General features: G+C 36.6%; 3 protein-coding genes across 3 annotated transcripts; 1 reads left to right on the top strand and 2 right to left on the bottom strand.

Annotated features, from left to right (window-relative positions):
* Nucleotides 1–1,560: 1,560 nt before the first annotated feature.
* LOC149015249 (uncharacterized) lies at nucleotides 1,561–8,361 on the top strand. The gene is made up of 6 exons (XM_089155252.1): nucleotides 1,561–1,797; nucleotides 3,204–3,299; nucleotides 4,712–4,888; nucleotides 6,196–6,294; nucleotides 6,416–6,661; nucleotides 7,558–8,361. The coding sequence occupies exons 2-6, from the start codon at nucleotides 3,237–3,239 to the stop codon at nucleotides 7,855–7,857; spliced, it is 885 nt and encodes a 294-aa protein (XP_089011378.1). The 5' UTR covers nucleotides 1,561–1,797; nucleotides 3,204–3,236; the 3' UTR covers nucleotides 7,858–8,361.
* Nucleotides 8,362–8,768: 407 nt separating this feature from the next.
* On the bottom strand, nucleotides 8,769–13,477 carry LOC149015248 (uncharacterized protein At1g01500-like). Its single transcript, XM_089155251.1, has 3 exons — nucleotides 13,390–13,477; nucleotides 12,266–13,075; nucleotides 8,769–9,536 (listed from the first exon to the last, which is right to left on the bottom strand). The coding sequence occupies exons 2-3, from the start codon at nucleotides 12,968–12,970 to the stop codon at nucleotides 9,312–9,314; spliced, it is 930 nt and encodes a 309-aa protein (XP_089011377.1). The 5' UTR covers nucleotides 12,971–13,075; nucleotides 13,390–13,477; the 3' UTR covers nucleotides 8,769–9,311.
* A 2,521-nt stretch (nucleotides 13,478–15,998) lies between these two features.
* LOC149015247 (MIP18 family protein (DUF59)) lies at nucleotides 15,999–21,355 on the bottom strand. The gene is made up of 5 exons (XM_089156346.1): nucleotides 20,843–21,355; nucleotides 20,527–20,633; nucleotides 19,151–19,250; nucleotides 16,996–17,041; nucleotides 15,999–16,575 (listed from the first exon to the last, which is right to left on the bottom strand). Exons 1-5 carry the CDS (start codon nucleotides 20,951–20,953, stop codon nucleotides 16,475–16,477), a joined length of 465 nt encoding a protein of 154 aa, XP_089012472.1. The 5' UTR covers nucleotides 20,954–21,355; the 3' UTR covers nucleotides 15,999–16,474.
* Between the last annotated feature and the right edge of the window lie 5,181 nt (nucleotides 21,356–26,536).

Below are 26,536 nucleotides of genomic sequence, written 5' to 3'. Positions count from 1 at the left end.
TGGTTTTCGATAGGAATTGAGCGAAGAAAGAGAAGCTGAGCAGTAAGAACAACTTGCAGTAGTTAATTTATTCAAGTCAACCCAAATTTTCTTTCTTCTGCAACTCCACCGTCTCTTTCCTTTCAAGCATCCAATCAATCCCTTTCTGCTTCTTTTATTCACCTAGGTTTTTGGGTAATGATATTTATAAAAATTATTTACAATAATATTTTTATCCTTATAAAATATAGATAAATTAAAAAAATTGTATAGAATAATTTGATGCAAATCAAATGAACTATGATAGATAGTTATTCTACAAAATATTTTATTCATAATATAAAATCAAATAAAAAATAGTAGAAAAAAATTCAGAAATAATATAACATTAAGTAAAAGAATAACAAGAGAGAGTACCTAATTGTGAAGATGAATTCCTAATGTTGAGTTTTTTTTTTTAAGTTTTTCTTAAACCCTGTGCAAAAAAATATGAGAGAATAAATAAGGAAAAATTTTAAGGAATGAACTATTATTTTTTCAATTGAGATTTAACTTCTTTCTTAAGATAGGGTTTAATTATAACTTTTGGATAATTATTGAAAACTATATTTATACATTTTTTTTACCTTTCAATATTTGGATGAGAGAAGGAAAAATTTCCCACCTCTTTTCCAAAACTCCCTTTTGAAGTTAGGTTAGAAACTATCATCATCTCCTCTTAAGAAAATACAAATATTATTATTATCTTTTACATAATTACATACTATTAATAACTATCATATCTTTTTAATCTTATTAAATGGATTGAATCAGATTCTTCTTTGATCCATTTGGTTAGCCAGCACTCTATGCTCTCCTAATGACATTATAATCACAAATTATGTGGGCTTACAAGTAAAAAATAATAATAAAATATTTTTTAAAAAAACCCATTACTTTAATCCTGTGGGGCCCTATAATTGATGGTCAACAGCTGTCGGGAGAGATCATCCAGACTCTTGGCTAGCCTCTCGTGATATACATCATTAATTGGGGCTAACGATAAAAGTGATTCTCATCCCAAATTTATTATTCAAGCATGGTACAAATACAATTGATCATTTTTTTGAACCAATATTTACTAAAAGAGGGGAAAAAAGTCGATCTTACTTTTAGAACACACAATATGAGCAAGAATGAGTAAAAATTGTTATTTGTTGATTTTCTTATGCTTTTCGGTTTAGAAAACTTTATATTTTCACTCTCTTTTATCAGGAATTACCTTTTAGTAGAAGGAACATTCAACAATTATCGAGTATGTCACAAAGCAATTTCCATGGAGTTACGCAGGATTCTATGTTGAAATCAAATCGATTTCTAGAAAACTTTCGAGTAATTTGAATTGATTTTTGACCCATTTCCGTATTTTATTTCATTGGTATGATTCTGACGCGAATGTGTTCAACGAAGAATTGATTCCGAAGAGGACAAAGTAGAAGTGCCCAACAAACGCAAGCTCCAACTTCCAAGGCACGGGAAGTGGGGGACCGCACGGTTGGCTGATTGGTTTTTCGCGCTCTCTCTCTCTCTTTTTCTCTTTCGTTGATGGTTCATCACAGAGACTTGGAAATCTCATATTCTTTTTCTTGGGTCAGAAAACATGTCATTTTTATGAAAGCTGAAATGGAAGTCTTGTGAGTGAGAAATGGGTACTGGAAACAACAAAGGCGTGAAGTCAGTAAAGTCTTCATTATGTAGGAGCGAGGAGACTTTCATTTATCTGCCCTAAACGATTGGAGAAGTCCTCAGAGCTCACCACCAATTCTCTTCTGCTCCCAGGTATGACTCTAGAGGCTGAGGCTCTCTCTGTAGCCAAAGAAGAAATTTAGTTTCCAACCCCCTTTTCTTCTCGTTTTCTCTATGATTCATGTGAATCTGCTGAGGAACATTTTTGTTGATTTTCTGTAGTTCAGAGTTTTGTTTTCACCGGACCTCCTTGTTAAAGTCATTTTCTGATCTAACTTTCATAGAGGATCTTGTTTTCCCTATTTGGTTTGTTGGGTAATTGTCTTTTTTTTTGGTTGTTTTCTTTATTTCTTTCTTTCTCCTTCATCTTTTCCGCTGCCAGTTTGATTCTATTTGATTACCTCTTCTAGTCCATTTGTCTCTTTGATTACTAGTCCTTTAACGGCCTTAAAATTGATTTCCTGTTGGGAGGTTCCTGTAGCCGTAAAATTAGAGTTAGGAGTCTAATCACAGATTACGAATAGCAAACTCTTCAATAATGAATGGGAATATAGATAGCTTTGTTCACGTGAGAATCCGATGTTCGCCTCAGTAATGGGCAGTTCGGTTTTGCTGCTCTTGTGCTAAATTGATTTGAATACACTTTGCTGGCTGGGGGAACGCAATGTAAATTTAATGTCCCAGGTGAGGTTTCACCAGTGAAGGGGGAAAAAGGGTCTCAGGTGAGAGAAGCTAAACATATGCTGTTATAGGTGGAGTGATCCTTCTCTTTTTGCCTCGAGAAGTATTACTATAAAGAGCCTAATGTACTGAATATTTGAGTTGGTGTGTGGAAAGAAATCTTCTTTCTGATGCACGAAGAAGTTTGCAACCATTGTTAAGAAGCATCTCACATTTCAACTGACTTCACCATGTATCCAATTGACGGCTAGACAACAGATTGCATATGCTTATGGCTACAATTTGCTAATACTAGCCCTTTACTTCTGCCCAAATTTCTTATAGCATTATCAGTTACTTTTGGAATTGGGTAGCTTCTGTAACTAGGTAGACTAAGGCAGCAGTTTCTAGAGTTGGCCTACTTGCAACTGAAAACAATTCCAGATTCAACACAAATGACATTCAGTGCAACCTGCTGGTGGAGTTGCAATTTTTTTTTTTCTTTTCTAGAACATACATTATGTGTCAAATGTGTTTGTTTAGTCAGGAGATAAGACACATCAGGAGGACTGTGTACTTTAGACCATGCCAGATAGTTCTCTTCCAAGCTAACAGAGCCTGGATTTAGGTTTTCTAGTTCAACAACAGAATCTGAAACTTCAAAACTCATACAGGGTGTAGAAAATTCTTCAGCATGTCAATTTGGATTGATAGGTATTTTTATGCCCGTATTTGTTATTCTACTTTGTGTCAGTTTCTTTTTAACAAATTGCTTGTATTCTCTCATAATGATGAATATCTAATGGCCTTATACAAGATCCACTGTCACTTCGTTGCAGGTCAGGTAATATTGTAGACAGAAAACAGTCACCATGTTTCGGTGGAGGCCTTTTAATAAATCTGAGGAGAATGATTCCATGCAGCAGGATGTGAAGGTAATCATCAGTTCGGATATCCAAAATAAGATCACAAAACTCTGTAGTTGTTTAGTTATTACAAGTGGTATGAATTAAGAAGATTAAATTATCTGAATTTTTTTACATGCAAACCGCCATCTCTTTCTTTGCTTTGCACATGGAACCTTCCCCCCCCCCCCCCAAAAAAAAAAACTTTGCAACCCTCTCAAAAACGTTCTGTGTGTTTCACTGCAAAGTCAGGGGGATGCATGTAAAGAATTCTTATAAAAAATTTAAAGAAGTCACTATTTGTTAGTCATTGCTTTGGGTAGCCTCATTATTCCTCACATGGTGATGTGTGTGTGTGTGTGTATATATATATATATAGTATAGTTCACTGCCCAACTTGCTCCTCAGAAAGCCGAGCTGGGGCAAAATCTCTGTCAGTTGGTGCATTATTTTTTTTTCCGGTTTTTTCGAACTCCATCTGCCATCTTGGTGGGGTTTATAAATTCCATAATCTGCCTCCCTCCCTTTGGCAGGCTTTGTGACTGATACTTGAATGGGGTGTCTTTTGTGCTTCTTCCTATTTATAATTATTATTCTATATATTATTTTTTTTTTTTGGGGGGGGGGGGGGGGGGGGGGGGGGGGGGGGGGGGGGGAAAAAAAAAAAAAAAAAAAAAAAAAAAAAAAAGGGGGGGGGGGGGGCCCGGGGGGGGGGGGCCCCCCCAATTCCTTCCTTGATAATATGAGGGATGGATCTGAAAGTTGGTATGTATCCTATTTTAGGCCTGGGTTGTAAGTTTAAAACACCCTACTCCATGCATAATTTAATCATAATAAGTAATCCAGATCATAAAGCTCATGTAAAACAACTTCAATAAAAAAATAAATGTGTTCAAATTACAAGAAGTTGCTGTCAGGGCTTGGTGTAGTAGCAGTTCACTGGAGAGGCACTTTTGATGAATTATCCAGCGAAAATCAACCAAAACGTTGAAGAGGTGTAGTAGGAATGTGATGTAGAGGCATTTCCAATGAATTTTGTGGCAAAAAATCAACCAAAAACTTGAAGAGGTGAGCATCTAGCTGCAAATGCAGAAACCTGATTGACTTTGGGCGAGATATATCATCTAGGTCGAGATTTGGGTACTTAAAAGGACTGAGATCCTGAACTGAAGTATTTATTCCAGCGAGATCTTGACTGAGTTGCAGTGGTTTTCTGTTTTACCTTCATCTAGCCCTTCTTAAAATAGTGAGATATCCGCGAGTTCTCAAACTGTGCATATATTCCACCCAAGTAGTGTTTGCACATAGTGGCTGGAACTATTTATGATCAGTTAAACATTTCAAAGCCTTGAATTATTTCTTATGTGATATCACGTTTTTCTTAAGATAAAATATCAAGCCTCCTGCAAATAAATACCATCTTATCCTAATTCTTCTGACAGATCAATGAACTAAGGACTGCTATTGGACCGCTATCAGGGCGTTCTTTACAGTACTGTACCGATGAGTGCCTGAGGAGATATTTGGAAGCTCGGAATTGGAATGTTGACAAGTCAAAGAAAATGTTGGAAGAAACTCTTAAGTGGAGATCAACCTTTAAGCCTGAGGAGATCCGCTGGGTAAAGAAATATTGGCCCTTGCCCTGAAATCTTCGGAAAATTTCAAAGTTTAACTATTGTTTTGATCCTTGAGTTTTCTTTCCTTCGCTACATTTTATGAAAATACAAAAGAGTGATTATTCTGGTTGATTAATATTTTCTGCAATTGTCATGCTATTTAGAGATTTCATCATCATATGTAAACTGGCTGATGGTTCAGTCAAGACTCTCTATGCCTATTTTGATAGGAAAGTTTAGAGTTTTGAATACTGGCATGTAATAAACCAGCTAATCTTAAAACTTAATGAGCTTTATCCTACCTTGTAAATATATGCAATTTCACTTTGACTATTAAGAATTCATAAATCAGCTGGCCTTGGAGTAATGTCACTTTCACTATTAAAAATTCATAAATCAGCTGACCTTGGAGTAGGCTTGAGATGTAGTCTCAAATTATTTGGTGGCTGACTTTCAGCATTATTGGACAGTGAGATAGTTCTCTACTGCTGAGCAACTGATGTACCCTGTTATACCTGCAATGCAACTTTTCTATTTACTTAATTTCCAGGATTATACTATTCCAAAGCACTTGGCCTTTAAGATTTCTGATTCTCATGCTTCATTTGACATGACAATGTTGCTGGTGAACTGAAAATGCAGTGAAGAATACCTGGCCCCAAAGATTTTTGATTCTTATTGGCCTTAGTGATGAACCTACTTGCGATGTTCGCAAACCACAGTTGGCATGCAGGGTCTCCCTTATCTAAACAGTCTTACCTTGGATAAACCTTCTGCAGATATTTTTACCACAATTGATAAGCGAGCACATAAGATGCATGTCTCTATCCATCTTTCCCAAGTAGTTCCTAAAGTGCCCCTGTACAGCCCACACCCCCCCCCCCGCCCCCCAGAAAAGAAAAAAAAACCCAAAAAAAAAAAATAAATAAATATTAAAAGGTCTAAGAACACGTACAACACCTGGACTTATAGCCTCCAAGACTAGATCAATTTTGAGCACCCCTTCTTTCTCCTTAAGGTCCTTATTTCTTGTACGTTCATTTTCCAAAGATGGCCTGGTTCGTCTCTCCCTAATTGCTTTTTCTTGTAGAGCTTATGAAGACTCAATAATGAATTACTCGTTGCCAGGTGTCTCAATGTGCATCTTTATATTAGAAAAGCATCCTACCTCTTGTAGTATTTGATGCCTCCCTCCAGTAATATTTGATTTCACACCAGATTTGTTTCTGTATCAGAACTTGTTTGTAATTTCCACTTAAAATTTACTTGAGAAATATTGCCCTTGTCCTGAATATAAAATTCATTGTCAGCAAGATGTAGCAGTTGAGGGTGAGACTGGCAAAGTATACAGGGCAAGTTTTCACGATCGGATTGGGAGGTCCGTTCTTATACTGAGACCAGGAATGCAGGTTTCCTCTCTCTTCCTGGCTTAATTTGATTATTGTCTATGAAGCAATTATGCAGTCCTGTTTCATTTTGGAAGTTAGCCTCTTAAGTATGATTTGTTGTTCCTTTTTCTTCCTTGGGCAGAATACACAATCACATGACAACCAGATGAGGCATCTGGTGTACTTGATTGAGAATGCTATCCTAAATCTTCCTGATGATCAAGAGCAGACATGTTGGTTAATAGACTTCACTGGCTGGTCATTGCACAACAGTGTGCCTATAAAAACTGCTCGAGAGACTACCAACATTCTACAGAATCACTATCCTGAGAGGCTTGCTGTGGCATTTCTCTACAATCCCCCAAGAATTTTTGAAGCATTTTGGAAGGTTTGAACTTTGGACACAACTCATTCCTGAAGGTCTCTTTTTTAATTAAAGATTAGCGATCCATTTGGTTGGTAGTGAAGTAGAATTTAATTTATAAAAAAATTGGATATTTTTTATCATTTCAGTGAACATGTCTTAGCTCACTGAATATTGAATATGGTAAGCTAAATTTTATTTCACTTTTCACCAAAACATTATCATAAATATCTTTAGCCTCCTACCTTCTCTGTCTCATATGTCCTATCACTTAACATCTTCCCTGTTAAACACCCCAAGAGTTCCTTTTATTCAATTTAAACACATTTTCCTCATGATTGATTATTATATTTTTCTTCACTTTGCATGGTTATATGTGACCCAAGTTCAATGCTAGGTTGCTACAGTGATGACTATTTTTAATGCATGAGGCCTGCATAAAAATGTAATTTGTTTCCATCCTCTCTCTATCCCCACCCCCACCCACCCACCCACCCGATAATGAATAGTTGGAAGGCCAACAAAGATTCTGTCATGTGTTCTAAAGACTGGTGCTGTAGGTTGATCTTCTTAATGTCTTTGTACTGCAGTGCAAGTATTTTTTTTCTTCTTCTAGATATTAAATAATCCTGCTGTATGTTGGACTTGGAAGAAACCTAAGAGAAGACATATTACTGTAGGTCTTTTTGGTATTGAACGGATGGTGTAGCTAGGACCCTTCAATCACTTGCTCCTTATATTTAGCCATTAAGATCTCCACTTCTAAGTATGCTTTTTAACTGAGATAGGACACTCAAAAATAGTAAGCACCACGTTTCCATTTTTCCAACTGTGTTCCCCTTAATATGCTTGCTGTATTATCATGTTCTTGAAGCTTTTCTGGTGTAATGAATTGACTAGCTCCACCTCTGTCCATGCAGGTTGTGAAGTACTTCTTAGATCAAAAAACATTCGAGAAGGTGAAATTCGTGTATCCCAATAACAGAGAGAGTGTAGAACTCATGAAATCATATTTTGACGTGGATGATCTTCCAAAAGAACTTGGGGGCAAATTCGAATTGCAATACGACCACGAGGAATTCTCAAGATTGATGATCGAAGATGACATAAAAACTGCCACCAAGTGGGGATTAGATGATAAGCTTCATATCAACAATGGGTGCTTGGGAGCAACAGACATGGCCCCAGAACCTGTACCTCTTGCTCAGCCAGCCAGCTGAGACAGCCCATCCCAGCCTTGAGAGCACACTTAATGACATTGGTTATGAAGCTACAATATATACCAACACTTTTAGAGGCTTTGGTAGATTACTGAGGATCCTGAGTGAATTGTCATACAAATCATGTTACAATCTTACAAACAGAAGATAGAAGAGTAGTTCCATCTCTATTTAAATAATTGTATCTTTTTGGACCACTTTTATGTATTTTGAGCTACTAAAAGATGAGGAGTTGCATCTGCATGAGCACAATCAAATTAATTTCTTCGTTGTCCTCTTGTCACAGGCCACTGACATAGGGCCACTGGCCTACCTCATAAATCCAAGAAACCGTTGGGCTAAGCATGAGCTGCATGAACTTGGACTTTCTATTGATACGTATGAAGACTAGCTATTTGAAGAGAAACCTCTCAGAATCAAGGTGGTTTAAGAGTATTCTGTTTTATTTTTTATTTTTGGTTTAAAGAGAGGTTCTAGAGAACACTTACTAAGAGTGTAGAATGTTTTAGAGTTCACCAAATAGGTGTAAACTAGGCTTTTCGGCTAGAATATTCCTGATCATTGAACAACAATAATGATCTTTTGCATTCTTTGTAACCAAAAAAAAAAGGGTTAGTTTCATTTAACTAAAATCCAATCAATCGAGTTCAAGAGTTGTGGTCAATCTTTACAAGTGCACTTAAAACACTTTCATTCTCAATCTTTGGTAGTGCACTTGAAAATTTCATTCTCTCAAACTCAACCAGTGTTTGCTCAAACTATCTTCCCTCGTCAATTGAGTGAACGCCGATCTAATGCTATACAAGAAAAAACTACGGCCATGACAATGGTGTTAGAGCTATTACGAGGGAGAAGTGATAATGAGATCAATACAATCTTGTCATGCTCAGAAGCCAATTTTGACACTAGAAGCATATGTTGTTCAAATTGGTAAGACCAGCCTTGGCTAGTCTCCAGTTCAGGCGCCACACACGAATGTGAATCTGGAAATCAATGTCCATAATAATATGCTAATGCTAACTTTGCTTGTGAGGATATTCACCAATTGCACCTATATGATCACAGAGCTAACCATCCTCTAGGACTATCACCATAACAAACGCATTAGAACACCAATTGTCTTCTCAATTCCAGAGTACTTCCTCACACCATGATCTCTTCACTATTTTATTTCCTCAAGGTTGACTCATGATGATCATGCGCTTAAGTAACAATTCTCATTACACAAACTAAAACATGAATGCTGGAAAGAACCAGAGAGAATTTGTTGCATACAGGAAACTAGCCTTTTTTAGGGCTTCCATCATATAAATTTCTTCTTCGTCAAAGATTGTATCAAGTGCTTGGCAAACATAATCAAGTTAGCTTCCTGGGAGCCTCTCTTTTTTCACCCCCTTTTTAAGGGGAATGCATAAGTAAGATGAAGTTCAATGAAAAATTGGGTAAGCCTGAAACTACACCAGTCTTCTGAAGTTTCTGGTGGTTGCTTGGCATGTGCGTACCAACAAACCTATTCCTATACCAAGTCCGAGACACATGCCGAGACCAATCCCAACACCTACCCTGACACCAGCGTTGAACCAGGAGAGTTCACCTTCGTCGCTTTCTATGTATTCTGCCGTTGAGTATGGATGGTTATAATCTTCTAAGCTTTCAAGCTTATAATGATATTCTACCCTCTGCAAACAACAGAAAGCAAGTAGGAATAAAGTTAAAGCAGGTTCAGAAACAAGTAGAAATTTTAGCAGGTTCAAGATAATAAAGTTACTGCCTTTCAGATTCAGAGGTTCAGAGGTGGATACAACCTATCTTTCTACATAGATGTTCAAAGGTCTAGCATTATGAACTTCCTTCATATGAGAAATAGCTATTGAAACATCACCCCATGGATAAAAGAGTTTAAAATGAATGTGCGAATGGGAAGTCTTAAGAGTAATTCGGAATGGGTTTTGGAAACTAATATGTGAGAGAATACTAGTTTAATGATAACACTAACAAACAATATAATCCAATAATTTTCTAGCATCAATGTAGGTTCACAAATTTTGATTATTATGTTGTATTCTTGTATTCCTATACAAGATTGATTTATTTATTTAGGTTTCTATCAAAAGATCAAAACTAAGTAAGAATGGTGTCAAGAAAACAAGAGTAAAGTGCCTCGAGAATGTGATGCAGGCAGTAATATTGACCAGTGTGCATGAAAATAATTAAAGAAAGTGGAATGTCTTCATCAGCACAACAACAAGAGGTGATAATCAAAAGTAAAATACCTAGTTTGTAACTTTAGCCATGATCGGGTAGATAATGAGGTGGCGAAACATGACAATAAGGACATTTCTCAGAGTGATTGTTTTAGGTACCTAAAATCAAGAGCAGAATATCTAGTTTATAACTTTAGTCATGATCAGGCAGACAATGAAGATGGTGAAACTTGATGATAAGGAGATTTCTCAGAATGACTATTTTAGATATCTAGTTTCAACAAAAAATACGTGATCTAGAAGAGTTCCAATCATTAAATTAGGGTGAATAAGAGGTGAGGTTTTTTTGTCTTAGTGTCCGTATTTCATTAAAGCTTAAAGAAAAATTCTATAGGACCGTCATTCAACCACCTATGATGTATAGTGCAGAGTGTTGGGTTGTTAACAAGAGTCATATAGATAAACCCAATGTAGCATAAATGAGGATGCTAAGATGGATAAGTAACAAAACTAGGAAGGATAAGATAACAAATGATTATATTAGCGTTGGTCTAGGAGTTGTTCCCATTAGTGATAAGCTTCGATAAAGTCGTTTGAGGGGGCATGACCACATTCAACGGAGATCTATAAATGCCACTATACGGAGAAGTGAAATAATTCAGATTGAAGGAACTAGAAGAGCTAAAGACAGACCTAAGATAACCTTAAGAGAAATGGTGAGAAAGAATATGCATAGTGTAGGCCTGGTATCTAGCATAGCCTCAAACAAAACTGATTGGAAGGCAAGAATCCATGTAGCCGACCCCATTTAGTTGGGACAAGGCTTGTTGTTGTTGAATGTTTTCATCAGTGCAACAACAAAAAAGAAGAAAAGCAAAACGTTAATAATATTAAGAATAATACGCCAGTTTACTTTTGATAATTTATGTTATCTTTTGCTAACAAACTTTAGTGGTACCATACCAAAGAAGAAAAAAATCATGAAAAAGAGACTAAAAGAAGATTAAAAGGCTGAAAAGGTTTCTTGAATTATCTCTCAAATATTCATCCCATCTTCGCTTGAGTCCTCAAGAAATTGGAGGTAACTCGTGGTAAACACAATGTGAATATTCATCTCTATTATTGAATTCTTCCAAGAATTTAGTAGGGTATATTACTTTCTAGCACACAAACTAATGTTTACATGCATGAAATTAGTGGGCAAGCTTGGCTCTGCAGTTAAGTTGCTGTATTGCAACCATCAGGCTGCAGTTTTAAATATGCAAACAGCCATTCCACAGAGCAGGGGTAAGGCTGTATACATTTGCCCCTCCCAGACCCTGCGGTAGTGGAAACCTCATGCATTGGAACACTTTATTCTATGTATGAAATGAATGGGGAAAAAACTTTAAGAGGCTAGTTGCAAATAAATCAAAGATAGAGATTCAAACCTAGGAGAAAAGGGAAAAGCAAAAGACAGTTCTGTCTGAATGTAGCAGATCATCATCAAAAGGATGGTGTCACAAGAGGAAAGGTAGGTAGCATTGTCCCATAAATTAAAAATATGCACCCAGCCCATACCCTTCTGATCCCTGACCAATCCACAAGATAAGTCAGCTCTTTTCTTCAATCAAAGAGGAGAGATTCAATATTTGTCTTCAAACAGAGCACAAAGTACAATGTAAGTTGAATCAGTAGCTGACAATGGTAATATATAACTGGTATAAAAGGTTTGGGATGTACTCTATCCCAAATCTATCCAACACTATCTCTAGCAAGAAATGTTCCACCAATCACAAGTAGAGACAGAAATGAGACTTATGATATTCAAAGCAAGAAACTGGACTAAATAAAGTTGTTGTCCCCATGGACTGAAGTAACACATGAACCCACCAGCCCAATTTAGAAATAAAAAGATGCAGCTCCTCTGATCTCTGGAAATTCAAAGATGGCATATGGGAAAATAGAGCCTAAAAATATTTTCTTTTTAAAAGACAGTTTACCACCCATCATCAGAAGAAAAAGAAAGAAAAATCCATTTCCTATCCGCTATCCTGGCAACCACCTTTCCAAGAGAGATTTCATTTTAACTTTATAATCTCCAACTCTTCAATTTAACTTCTTGGGCAACCAGGCAGGAAAAGAAGCACATAAAAATGCAACACAAGGGAGGTAAAGTGAAACCAATAATGAATCTAAAGACAAACATATTATTTAACAGGTACCTGGTAGTCAAGTTCAGAGAGATCATCTTTCTTGCACTCAGCTGTCTCATACTCCGGGATAGGATCTAACATCCCCTTTCGAGTATGCTTCTTCCGAATACATGGTTGCAGGGTTTCTGTCAAGATGATTGGAGTTCCTAAGAAGCAACCAGCCACATAAACCTCAATGGTTGGAGAGGGTAATTCAGGACCCATGTGTTGTTTTCTATTCAAGAAGCTTGCACCTGAAACCATGTGAGATTGACAACTCATGCTCCATCTCTTCCAATGGTTTTTTGAATCTCCAATAAAGCCATTGACATTAGACATCTCTAAGACCCCTGAGAGTATGAGGTCTTCTTTGTCATAGACGTCAAACTTCACACTCCCACTCATCCTTATACTATCTGTGCTCACAAATGTGACTTCTTCAGATTTCTTATCGACTCGGTCCCTTCTAAGAAAGGACATACCTTCTGCATAGATGGTATTTTTCACTTTGTTGACTTCAAGGAGGGTTTCTGGGATCAGTGGGATATGATTTAGTCTCAGATACTCAGGGGTTGAGTCATCAACTTGACAATTGCTAATCCTGACATAGAACACCCTCAGATCAAACGAAGGCAACGACAGCTTGCTGCAGGTCTGGTAAAGGGAATGTCTGCTGATCTTGCGACCAAGATCAGCCCGTTCATCATCCGTCACCATCTCATAAGAGCAATCCATGGTCTTGAAGTTTTAATCCTCCTCGTCACTGAAACTTGCCCACATCTACGAGGATTCTTACTTAGGAAAACACATCTAAGAAACAATTCAAGAAGTGGAGGAAACCTGTGCAGACCACGGACAACATGTAAGAAATACAAATTAAGCAAGTCTATGGATAGCATTTTGACAATAGAATAAACCCAGAAGCAAAATGTCGAACACAACTTTCATAATCCTACAAGCAAATCAACTACCAGGAAGTATTCTGAGCTACATAAGATACTTAGAACGAATGAAATAGGGTGAAGATAAACCTCTACCAGGAAGAATTCTGAGCTACATATGATACTTAAAACGAATGAAATAGAGTGAAGATAAACAGAAGATCAAATAAATACATAAGAGGGGAGGAGAAAATCCTAGGATTACACAATTACCACAATCTTTGTTTCGAGGCTTCTAATCCAATTAGAAACTCAGAGAGGCAGACAGAGACAGAGAAAGAGAGAGGTAGGGGCTCAGAATGGAAGGGGGGGGGGGGGGGGGGAATCTATCGCTTTCGGGTTAGGTTTTGATGCTTTAAATTTTTTTTTATAAATAAGCACCTGCAGATACTAATAAAAATAGCCAGAGGCACAGCCACACAAGTAGACAAAAGCGACTAACAGTTCTTTTCGTTGCAATTCATGTCGAAGAAGCACACAAAATCAAAATCATTTGTTTAACTAACAATATATAAATTAAATTTTAAGTAACCACTACCAATATCTTCATTGACAGGTTCGACATGCAAGAGGAAAGGATTGTGATTTAAGAATTAATGGTGACCAACCAAAGAAAAATCGGAAAAAAGATAACGTATGCCCAATTTGCTCATGTCCTCAAATATTCAACAGAGATCCTCAAGAGAGTTCCACAGAAAATAAACGTGGAGAGTGAAATCTAAAGGCGAGCAAACCCAACTTCTCTTCCTCTCGCCACCTCTCATTTCCATGGATTTGAACAATTGAGGAATGCAGCGAAAAACTTACAGGGTAAATAATTACATCCATTAGTGGCTGGATTGCTTCTTCTTTTCTCTATCACTGCGAAGAAAGCTATGAAATCTGTCACTAACCTGTGAGGGATCTTATCTACAAAAATGGATATTCAAGGTGGACATCTTTGAAATGGACCCCAAAGCTTTTTAAGAAAAGATATTTTGGCACGGAGTAGAGAAGCACAGGACAAGAAAGTAACTGTATCTAAATTCTAGACTCAGGAATTTCTTTTTCTCGCTTCCATGATTCCATCTCTCCGTATACAGGAACAGTAATAAAGAACCTGCTTCTCCCCATGTCGAATTAACCAACAAACGACACAGTAAAGAAGGAAAAACGAAGGAAGAAGAAAGAAGAAAAGTGTTTCAGAGCGAGGAATCGTGATGGTTATTGGGTCAGTGCTTATTGTGTAAATATATATTTGATTAACAGAAATCCCTATAATTTTGCTGAAGTTGTCTCAAGTAGTTAGTTTGTCTACTACTGTTATACCATCTCTCATTCAACCTGTCTGACACCCCACCTCCTACGGTTTCGCTGCTTGGCGTTTGAATCTCAAAGACTTTTTCGAGGTTTTGCGAGGAAAAAAAAAAAACAAAAATGAAAAACCTAACAAATCATCTTCCATGCATGAATTCCTATGGCTATGGATCTCGATGCATCGACACGTGGTTGCTTTATTGGCAATCATAAAAAATAATAAAATTTCAGTATTTTCATCCTCGAATCTTGCTGTCTTGTACATTGCAATGGTGCCCTTAATGATCCTAACCCAGTAACCCTAACTACTTTACTTAGTTGATTCTAACAACGAAACATTAAAACAAACCTGTCTTATTCTTATTCTTAAGCCCAAGTTAAGACAGGGACAAAAGCATTACCCGGATGTACAGTAGCAGAGGGACGGTGCGGCAGGTGTGGTGGTGTCAATGATTCTGACACCGACACAAGCAGAATACAAGAAAGAACATATTGAGATCGTCATCGTCTTCGCTTCCTGCAACACCTGTTCATCATCTCTTCTTTGTTGCTTCTCACACACACACAAGGGAGCTTCAAGTGCAATTTCATGTGCAAGACTGGGAAGTGGCACTTCTATGTTGAGTTAATATTCTGGACATGCAATGTAAGTAGCTGCTCATCACTCATGATTGCATATCTTAGTTTAATCTTTCGTTGTTCACAACACCTTGGCATTTTACGTACCCAGTTTTTGTTTCTTCAGTTGAGAATTAGACTTCATTTACAAAAATCCTTTTATAGAAGGATGGCATATGTTCACACTCGACACAACCGAGTGAAGCATGAAGCATTATCAGTAAATACAGTTTTGAGTGTCAAAGTTTAAAGCCAGTTTTGTTTCAAAAAGTGAGCTTTCTTCCCCCATTGCATTGGCACTCCAAAATGATAGCCTTAAAGTAACGATACCCATATTATATTTAAAAAATATAAAAACTCTCCAATTAGATGGATATATTTTTCCTAATTTGTCACTAAAAACCGTTCAGGTACTGTTTATTATAAGGAATTGAAAGAAACTAAATAATAATTTAACTGTTTTCAATGACACATTAGACAAATATATCCAATAAAAATTCAATTTTAAGATCTCTATGTTTTTTAAACATAAAATAGGGTGTCCGTGCTTTAAGAACTCCATTTTGAAGTGCCAATGCAATTTGCTCTTTTTTCCCCCTACCGACATTGATGGTGAATTCGCAATATTTGGAAGAACAAAATTTTGGCCTTCTTTTTTTTTGTTTTTGTTTTTTTGGTTTTTGTTAAATAAATTTATTCCTTGTGGATGATCTCAGAACCAAAGGCCTCTGATTCCCAATCCTAACCTACCTTCAGGGCCAGGATAATGTCAACTCAGACATAGCCTTGTATGTTCATAGAACAATGATAAATATATGGATCTGAATGTCCCTGCAACACCAAATTAAACTTCAAAACTAAGAAAGTCTAAGACTTGGAGAGGAGGGGGGGGAAAAAAAGTGAGTAAATTTTCAAAGAGAGGGGTTAAGAAAGCTAAAGGTATACACCAGCCAGATAGGAAGGAAGGAAACCTGACTTCCACAAATGAAATGAACTACTAGGATGTGGCAATGAAACACTGGATTAAAAATGGGTAGAAAATGATAGATTGTGTAGAAACATAATTGAAATGTGATATGATATCAAGAGACCCTTAAGATTGATTATTATGAAAGGCGAAGTACAGGAGTACTGAAGTATCATCTAGCTGACAAGAACATTAGTTTGCAGAGATTATTAGCAGACATAGAGATGTAATTCAGCTAGTGTCCCAATGACAGCTACATGTTTAAGACACAACAAGGAGTCGAAGCAAACTTTTGCTAAATGAAAGCAGAATAGGATCTGGCACATTGATGCAAAATAAATATCATGTATGGCAGCATGTAACACTTAACATCACATCAACTGTACAAGAAGTTCTACAACTAGTTCAGAAGTTCCCCTAAAGTTCATTGGAGTAGAGACATTCATCCACAAGTTGGCGAAGGTTGGGATTCTCCAGTGCAGCAGCAACTCTTTCTTTATCATTCAGCTGCTTATTAACTGTAACAGCATGAAAACACAACATAATTACCTTGGGCCTGGCAGATGTGAACAATAGAGGAGAAAGGGAAGGGGAATCTGGAAGTCTGGTTTCAAAATTGAAACCCATAATAAATCACCTTTCACAAGAAGAATGCTGAAATCTTAAATGGTTTGTTTGAAGAAAATTTGCCAATTCGTTATGATAGTAGAAGTATAGAATCAGTAGGAGGATCCAAAAGAGTTTAGGAGATTCCCTAGAGACCTCAATTGCAGTTCAGAATCCCTTAAACAAGTGCAAGATGGGCTAAGGCAAGGTTGGGACTGTACTCCCCATAATTTTTCAAATTTAAAACCATTCTACAAATATGCACATAAAAGAGAGTCAATACATGATTTACATCCAAAACAAGTTGGTCATCAGACGTTAGTTCTATGTACCTGATTCTTCATTTGCATGAGAGCCAGGGGAGACTTTAATGTCAACCTGTGCAAAGGTAGGATACAAGGATAAGAAAGCCACCGGACACAGTAAGCAGATTATCAGGTAGCAACAGAAAACTGCAGATCCTCAACAATTATTGATTCCATGGGGTGACGAGAAAAACAATCAATGCTGTAAATCATTTCTAAGCTTCTATACAAAAATAATTATGAGCTTTCTATCTCGTTACTGCTAGAATCTCTCAACTTTTTAAGGTTTGATAATGGATAGTAGATATCGCAACACCAGATACCCACTTTGTTACTGTTAATCTGTGAAGGCAAAGAGAAGAGAAGAGGAGAGGAAGAAGAAAAGAAGGCATAGCCATAATAACGTCTTGAATAACATAGACAATAAACCAAAAGGGAACATAAATAGGGCAAGCAAACATAGAAGCACCAAAAAGACCACTCTGGGAGGACTCTCTGGATTAGCAGAGATCCTCTTGGGGTCTCACGAATGGATTCTAACAAGAACCTAATCAGATAAATAAACTAACAAAGCAGAAAATGATACAACTAATTTTATATAGAAAAACCACAGGGACTAGGCACATAACCAGACAACCAACAGCAATATAAGAAGGAAAATTGCAACTGGCTAGAGAATTGGCCGGCATTTGTGAGTAACTTTTAGGTAAATGCAGCAGCACAAACTTAAACATCTGAATTCTCCCCTCAGAAATATCCAATGGCTGTAAAACCTTGCAACAATTCACCCCCCCCAACCCCCAACCAACCCCCCCCCCAAAAAAAAAAAAACCTTTTAATAATACTCGTAAAGTTTCAATGTTAAAAGCTTTACAAATGACAAAGATCACATAGGCTTGTCCTACAACACAGTAAATGTCCAAATTTGACTATCAAAGATATAGTATAGCTTGTCTAGTTTCAATGGTTTAAAATGCAACCCGAAGTTAAAAATTTTAAAACAAAAAACTTCACTCAAATCAGTACTTCAAAATTTGGCCAAAAGATGTACACAGTGCAAGAGGCTCCCATCACTACAGGAACTGGGAGGATCATAATGTACAAAGCCTTTGTTAGCAAAATAGGCTGTTTCCCAACCCAAACCTGCAATCCCTAGATCGCAATGGACCATCCTTACCACTGCACCAATGCATTCAGTAACAAACATGTATATGTAAATGAGTTCATCCTATGTTGCATACACTACCATTGTTTTTAATCCAACCACCCCACCCCCTTCCCACACACACACACACACACACACAACAAAACAAAACCCAAAAAAAAAAAAAAAAAACCTAAAAATATTTATAACAATAATGGCATTGTCTGATCTCATGTTTTTTCAGCTCTAGGGCAGATAGCACCAATAGGCTGATCTCTGTCAAATTGAAACAACTATGATAGGAAAACCCAACACCATTTCTTTCTCACCCAATTTTCTGTACAACAAGTCTACAACTAAGAAGCTTGAAGGAACCAGACACATCTCTGTCTCCGGTGCAAAGAAGATAATCACAATGTTGTAAATATTTCTTTAGCAAGTATCAATTATTTAGTGAGTTTTCCAGGATTCTTGTGTCACTTGCCCTCACCAACGGTGGAACGAATAATTTCTGTAAATTGAGCTTACAATTAAGACATTTACTCTGGTCCTAGGCTACCTAGGTTAACAAGTCAACCAAAGCAAATATAACTCTAGGTCCCTGCTCAAAGCAGCAAGAAACCATACTTGTAGGTCCAGGTCAGAAAGGTAAGCTCCAATGCAAGCTCAAGTTGGCTCAAAAGGTAGTTTTACAGCAATGCCAAATTGACATCCTAAAAAGAGTTATTGATACAGGAATCTAATAATTGGGCACATCTCCTTTTTTCAACACTAAACACACACATAAACATATACCTAGCTACATAGAATGGGAGAAGATTTAGATAATTGAAGGAAGCACCATTAAAAGAAAAAAAAATTTTGAAAAGAGGAGCAAAAGAAAATTAAAAAGAAATAGAAGCTGTAAACTGAAAGCAAGAACAGACGGTAGCTATTTGATTTGATATATCCACAAAGATGCATTGGAAATCATCTTGACAATCAGATGTAATACCCAGCCTGTTTAAATCTATGACAGGATTTGATACCGAAGTTCACCTTGTAATGTGGAGGGAAACATCCCATTAGTTTAACACGAAGACATAAACCAATTACTGGCGCCATACTGCAATGCTGTATAGTGGGGGTGAAAGTTATCCTACAAGATCAGAGCAAAGGAAAAAACAAAAATTGTTTAAGTACTTCAGCGTGAAAACATAAGCCTGATAATCATCAATGTAACAAGTAAGAGGTCACAACACCATAGGCCGGAAAATGGTAAACAAGAACCAAACACATACCACTGAATAAAGCAAATACCTTATAAATGGAATATGGGACACAAAGGTTAAACTGACACACCAGCCCACCCCCCAAAAGGTCACATGTCTCCAAGTCAAGCAAAAGAGCTTGAGCTCTCTCTATCCAACAACAAGTGTGACTGAAGATGATGCAATTATTCATATCATTATTAATAGGATACAGTTGAAATGTAGCATAATAGATCTCGCAGGTAAGGCAAGGAAATTACTTGGTTGACAAATTAGAAAGAAAAAAACAGAGAAAGGGCAGGAAACAATTTTATTGATCAAGCATTGGAGGTCCTCTCACGCCCACCAACCCACACCCCCTCCCCTGGAAAGAGTAAAATAAAATAAAATAAAAAAGTCCTAGCTCAAGTTGTAAGAATTTACTAATTTTTCTTCACTTCCTGGACATCCAAAACATTGTCAAAATAATATGCATATACTATTACCCTGACTTAAGGTCTCAATTCAATTATCCAGTAAAGATAATAAACAGAACACTGCTTTCTAAAGACAGTATTTGAAGGAAAAATGACTTAGCCACACAAATACCCAGAATTCCTCCCCTCATACCCCATTTTTCAGTCAGGCGGACTGATAAATTGAAAAGCTGACCAACTAATAAGTAACAATTTTTCATTCAGCTCCAAGTGCCAAATGTTTCATAAACAAGATTTCATATTACTAAGTAAGGACCAGCAAGCAGGAGTGTACATTTTGCGAAATTATTTCTCATTGTAATCGAAGTATATAATGACAAAAATGAATTTCAAAGATACAAAATGGAAATTCAAGTATCAACAGATTCTCACTCCACTTCACCCCCATCTCCCATCTATTTGAGCCAAAGAATCAAAGATAATAAACTTCGATAACGGAAGTACAGAAAAATATTAGTGACACTAAAGTCGAAGCTGAACATCACTTATATTTTTCTGAACTATTCAAAAAGGAAAATGACCGAGCTGAATTCCTCGTTTCGTTATTACAAGAGGAAATACTGTAATTATCCCAATTTGTTTAGATTTTCCTCCAATGTTTCGCCTCAGATCGTCAAAAATACAATTGGATGCCCATGAACTCAGCCTCAAAAGAAACTAACGAGGAAACAGGTTTAGAAAAGCTTACAAAATACGACCAAGCTTTTCATCGACCGTAACGGATTCCTCAGATAAAACGCTTAGCTGTTCAAGGGAATAAGGATGCTCTGGGTCTCTAATATCCCTCACGAAATCTGTCACCTTGAGTCAAAGATCACACTCAAAAACATTTTCCATCAGCTAATAATAGCTGTTAGAAGATGAAAATAGAGATACTAAATGAACAGTGAATTCATATCAGGACAGTAATCCATAAAATCGTTCGCATGTTTAGATCAGAGAAAACCCTAAGAAGGGGAAACGAAAAAACAAAGAAAAAAGAACTGTGATTGCAGAAGGATATCATAGATTTCGAGAGGATCAACGGCATCATCGCCGTGGAGATCTTCAGTACGAGCGATCCTCTCCTTCTTGGCGTGTACGACCGGATTAGCATTGATCAACCCCAACGTCATCGTTTCTTCTTCCCCTCACTATCTTTATCTAAATTCAACAAATGTTCTCCAATCCACTGAGTAACAAGTTCACTAGAATGAATGATCTTCTCAGCTAACGCATACCCAAGGTGGGTAATCGAAAGAACAGTGAGAACAAACAAAAGCTCTCAGTTTTAATGGCTACCCAAGTCAACAAACTTATTCCTGATATCGAATTCACTGGATATTAAAAACTCTTCACTTTGTGATCGTGAGAACAGGGGTTAGATAGGAAAGATTCAATGCATCTCACACATTCAAATTTTCATGATAAAGCACCACCCAGAAATGGAAGGTTCATCATGATGCATCTTTTACCCCAAAAAAGAGAAATCATGTACTCAATTAAGTGAAAGAGGCTGTAGATTCACGGATTCAATGCTGTCTGTGGTATAGATAATAGTCCTCGCCCCATGGTTTTATCCCACAATTCGCAAGAATGCTAGCTACGTTTCTCGATTGAATTACACTAAAATATAGTGGTCAGTATGATACACTGCTCGATACAGATGATACATCTCTTAAAATTGCCTGACTGATACGATCATACTTTAAGCATTACTTTCTAATTAATTTGAAGCTAGTGATACCAAAAAGAAAGAGTATAAAAAAATAGATTCATGGAAGTTATAGACTAGAGAACTTTATACCATAAATATAAATTATTTCAAATATTACGACATCATGTGTATTGCGTGATGATCATACCTAGATACGTAACCACTCAAATGTCTTAAAAAATCCGTTGTAAAATTCAGAAAGTCAATCATTCCCAAAATATATGTGTTTGGATTAGTATGCAAATCATCTCTCCTGATGAGAAGCACTTTGTGCTTTCTTGACGGCTTTATAACCATAAATACATAAGAGTTCACACATGAAAAATTAAAAATAAAAATAAAGGACCCATCACCAGTAGCTTGTGGTTCCCCTGGGGAGAGGATCTAGGACTCTTTGAATCACATTATGCCTAAGACAAGGTGGCATCTCTTCTCACATATTTAAATGATCTTCATCAAATAAGCCAACCCTTTGAGTATAATCTAAGTAAGTTAAATTCGTTATTACATTATTTAAGGTGGGGTGGTAGCATCATGTTGACATTGTGCAGCTCCTAATATGTTACTTGTACTAATCCATCTGCAATCAATAATTCTAAGTTTATCCTTAAGGTTTAATTAATCGGTGGCATATGGATATAAATCATCTTCAATCTATGGCATATGCTTATTGTTTCCATAAGTACATGGAAGTGTTTGATATGAATAAATTATGAAGGTACAACATCTTTATTTTTATCTTATCCGTAAACAATGAATGTGACATTCCATGATTTTGGGAATTTTTCAGCACCATCTCATGAATTACTCTTTAAAATTAATGTCACCCATTGAGTTATCTAATTTTTCAATTATTCATTCCCAAAGACATTCTTTGCTGTTAGTAAATCACATGTAAGCTAACATAAGCAAATTAAATATTTCTAAATGACAAAAATCACTTGAATGAAAAATCCCGCTTGAGTTGTTTATTCGTTTTCCTCTACTATCTTCGAGTCTACGACTTCTGCCTCTTCCAATCATAAATCTTCATAAAGTTTGTGAGATATACATCATGAAAATCGTTTTTAAACTTAAGATTGAGAGTCGGGGTAGAGGTAATATTGAAAATGAATGAGTAAAACTAACTTAGACTAACGGTGTTAGTAATATAAAATTTGACTAATAAATTGAATAACTCAGAGGTGACTTTGAAAATTTTCCCACAATTTTTTTGGAATTAGATTCATTTGGTCATCACGGTCAAGGGGCAGTTTTATATCGATTTAAATGTTCTACGCACTTGGCTCAAGAAGATTCAAACTCTTGACCTCATACTATGAATTGTAAGTTTTTATCAATCGAATGGACCCCTTGAGGTTTTATCCTCATTATATAATTTATTAGAGTTGACTAATTCCAACTCTTCAAATCGAACTCTTGACCTCATACTATGAATTGTTATTTTTTGTCAATTGAGCGGACCCTTGAGGTTTTATCATTCACTAAAAGGGCCTGTTTGGTTACATGAGTCTGAAGATTTCAAATATCTAGAGATTTCAAATCTATTGATTTCAAATCTATAGAGTTATAATTCATAAAATTAGATGTTTGGTTGTGGAATGAAATCGGGATTCATCCAAAAAACTATTTGATTGACGGATTTTGTGAATGTGCAATGATGCTTTTGGAAATCTCCGATTTCACCTCTTACCCATAAATCACCGTTTTGTGTAAGATGATTTCAGTTTCATGAATCTGGTTTTACAACCACGGGTATAATTCTCGTTTTGAATCTAGTTTGAAATCTTTGGATTCATGTAACCAAACGGCCCTAAATAATTCATTAGAGTTGACTAATTCCAAATCTTCAAATCATGAATAGGAATCCTGCATAAGAGACACGTGGTGACCCAAAAGGTCTAAGATTTTGGACAAACCAAAAAGGGTAATTAAAAGTAACAGAACCACGATTACGAGCTCGGTTTAAGGAAACCGAGAACCAAACCAATAGAACCCGTTTTTGGGTTCAGCAGTTCATTATTTCGGTCTGAAAAGTGGTTCATTAATTTTCAAAACAAAACCAAACTAGACCGGTTGACACCTTTTCTGAACCATCATCACCTGCATCTCTGTGGGTTGGGTGGGTGATTATAAAAGGACACAAGTTAATACCTTCTCACAGAACGCATATGTCCAGGTGATTCGAGCGACTGAGCTTTGCAATGCAATGAAAGAAAGCTACACAAGTGCCAGTCCATCGTATCCCATTGTTGTGTGGGCGTGCAGAGGCGTGATGGATTGTCTTCAATCTTGATTTCTTTGTGTACTTCATTTCCGTGTGAAGCCAACAAATCTCCATGTTCCGCAACTTCAGTCTCTGCTCAGTTTCCATTCCCACTCCTTCAGAAGCTCCTTTCCTCTCTGTAACAGATAAGGAATTCATTGATAGCCATTGGGGTTTATAGTGCGTTTGAGGCTCTGGGTAGTTCTCAATTTGTTTGCAAGAAAATACCCATATCTTTCAAGTAGTCAATTGAGGTTTTGGATCCAAGATTCTCCAAAGAAGTGCCCCAAAAGTTGATTAGGATATCTGAGTTTGGGTTTGAACCTTCTGTGTCTGATTAATTGATTGAGAAGGATTTGCATTATTGTCTATGGACGAGGAGCAGAACATTGAGCCAGAACGCAGGAAAGGAAAGAAAATTGCTGTAGAATCACCACCTGCTTCTGTTAAAAAGGTAGCAAAGGTGCTAACTAAGCCCCGTGGGCCTCGAATACCTCGCAGGAACATGGCAATGGTCATATTAGACGAGATTGAATCAGAGAAAGTTTCAGAAACAGGGGAGAGAAATAAAGAAGAGGAAAACGTGGAGATTATTAAGTTGAATCGCAGTGAAGTGAGAGTTGAGTCTGGACCATCTGATGAGAGCAGTAAGGTGGAAGGAGGGGATTCTTATTCAAAAGATAAAGAGCATGAACCATCTGATGGAAACAAGACAGGTGAAGATAAGTCTCTGTCAAGAAGAAAACGGAGCAGAAAAGGCCATCCTATAAGGAGTCCACTTCTTTCCATTTCATCTCATCAAGTAGACACAGATTGTCATATATCTTAGTTCAGTTATCATAACACTATTTCATAAGAACAGAACAATTTATGTTTAAATGTCTTCGACTTTCTTGATTGTATCTCTCTACTCTTTTACTGGTGAGAGGAAGCTTTCAGCAGTTCTTAGAACTGAAATTGTTGATGAGAATGTAAGTTCTCTGTAATTGTACCTCTCTCCTCTATTACGGATGAGAGGAAGTTTTGGACAAGAAGAAAATTATGGTCGAATGTTGAAACTGTAAATGAGAATGAAAGATCTTTAAATACTTCTTGTAATTGCCTTTTTTCAGATTCCAATAAATACAAGAACAGAATAGCAGAGAGATCTGCAGTAATGGAAGAATGCTCCTGATTTGCAAATTCATTTTCTTCTCTCTTGAAAAGTTCATCCATATCTATGGAACTTTGATCGAGATTGAATGCTTGTTTGCTTAATTATTTCAAATATATTGTATTCGAATATTCTAAAGAGGGTTAAAAGATTTCTATGTTTTGAAATCAATACCTAAAATAGTTAAGTTTTTTCATCTCTGTGGGGGACTGATTAGAATAATTCTCACCTTGGTTGTAAATGAGATAGAAATATCATTTTCCATCCAAGCAGAAGGTGAAATCCTAATATCCTGTAGCTGAAGTGTCCCTCTTCACCATGAATGGAAGTGAAATCTGAACTCCACTTAAATGGCATAAGAAAGAACTTCATCAATTTCATTACTTTCCATAGCCACACTGCCACAACAGGCCCCTTCCTCATATTTCGAGATGTTAGAGAACAGAATTCCTTACATAGAGTTGAAATGCAGAAAAAATAATCACCTGAGTTCAATCAAAACTTCAGGATCCCTAACATGGTCATGGTGGATTGATGTATAGTCAGTCAGATAAGATCTAAACAACAGACATACAAAATGAAAAAAGAGAGATTCACCCCAAAAATAAAAATGACAAGAGAAATGATTTACTGAGAAACCCCTATATAGCATTAAATATCTTTACACACAGAAGTTCATAACAGCAACTGTGTAGAGTAGTTGGCGAACTATGATGCTTCCAATACCCACAGTAGAGTAACTTTGAACTCCCCTGCATCCCCTACCCCACCTTTTCCATTAAAAAATTAGTCACCTGCTCAACCATCTTCATGAAACATGTATATTTGAAAGATATCCTTACTTGCTGGCATGATCTATACAATAACATTTTGATCTATTGAAGAACATACGTCAATATCTATCCAAGGGCAAGGGCACCATGAAATGATGCCCAGAAGAGGGTGTAAAGGCATGAGCAACCATGGATCATTTTTCAGTATATGTACACAATTTTACATTTGTTTACTTAGAAATGGTTTTTTATACATATCAATGTGAGAAAATTTCTTATGCTATAACAACAGTATGGAGAGAGTATCCAGCCACATCAACCAACATGATTATAAGAGAGAATAATCAAGAAAAAAAAAATCAACTAAGGAACAAGTATATGACACACTAGCAATGGAAAGTTGGAACTTTTCCCCTTGTTTGACATAATTTCTTTAGGTATCACAAATATAGATGACGATATAGAGGATGATGTTTCTCAAAGAAATAAAATAAAACAGATGAAATGATAGGTGATGAATCCAGGTTTCGTGTGATCAAAGTATTCTTTTAAAACTCCAAAAATATTTAGAGAACTGTCCTGTTAAGAAGCAGTCGTATGGACAAACTTAGTGTAGCAAAAATGAAGATATTTTAAATAGATCTATGAAGAATCAAATAAGGAACAAGTATATGACACACTAGCTATGGGAAGTTGGAACTTACTCTCCACTTCGATATAATTTTAGTTAGGAATCATAAATACAGAAGGTGATACAGAGGACGAGCATAAAAGTAAGTTAGGAGCAAGCATGCTGGTACATATCAACCC

Source organism: Hakea prostrata, chromosome 5 (genome assembly GCF_041222555.1).
Source record: "Hakea prostrata isolate BN-2017 chromosome 5, UWA_Hpros_2, whole genome shotgun sequence".
Taxonomy (NCBI): domain Eukaryota; kingdom Viridiplantae; phylum Streptophyta; class Magnoliopsida; order Proteales; family Proteaceae; genus Hakea; species Hakea prostrata.
The sequence above is the reverse complement of the archived record's forward strand: the minus strand, read 5'-3'. Positions and strand labels throughout refer to the sequence as shown.

Bases quoted from the DNA above. Each gene is read 5' to 3' on its own strand.
- LOC149015248 (XM_089155251.1), bottom strand. From the start codon at position 12,970: ATGGATTGCTCTTATGAGATGGTGACGGATGATGAACGGGCTGATCTT. The intron at 9,537-12,265 runs GTACCTGTTAAA...TGTTGTTTGCAG, and splicing joins TCTCTGAACTTGACTACCAG to AGGGTAGAATATCATTATAA.
- LOC149015249 (XM_089155252.1), top strand. From the start codon at position 3,237: ATGTTTCGGTGGAGGCCTTTTAATAAATCTGAGGAGAATGATTCCATG. The intron at 4,889-6,195 runs GTAAAGAAATAT...ATTCATTGTCAG, and splicing joins AGCCTGAGGAGATCCGCTGG to CAAGATGTAGCAGTTGAGGG. The intron at 6,662-7,557 runs GTTTGAACTTTG...CTGTCCATGCAG, and splicing joins TTTTTGAAGCATTTTGGAAG to GTTGTGAAGTACTTCTTAGA.
- LOC149015247 (XM_089156346.1), bottom strand. From the start codon at position 20,953: ATGACGTTGGGGTTGATCAATGCTAATCCGGTCGTACACGCCAAGAAG. The intron at 20,634-20,842 runs GATATCCTTCTG...CTCAAGGTGACA, and splicing joins TTGATCCTCTCGAAATCTAT to GATTTCGTGAGGGATATTAG. The intron at 19,251-20,526 runs GTAAGCTTTTCT...CTGATCTTGTAG, and splicing joins GAAAAGCTTGGTCGTATTTT to GATAACTTTCACCCCCACTA.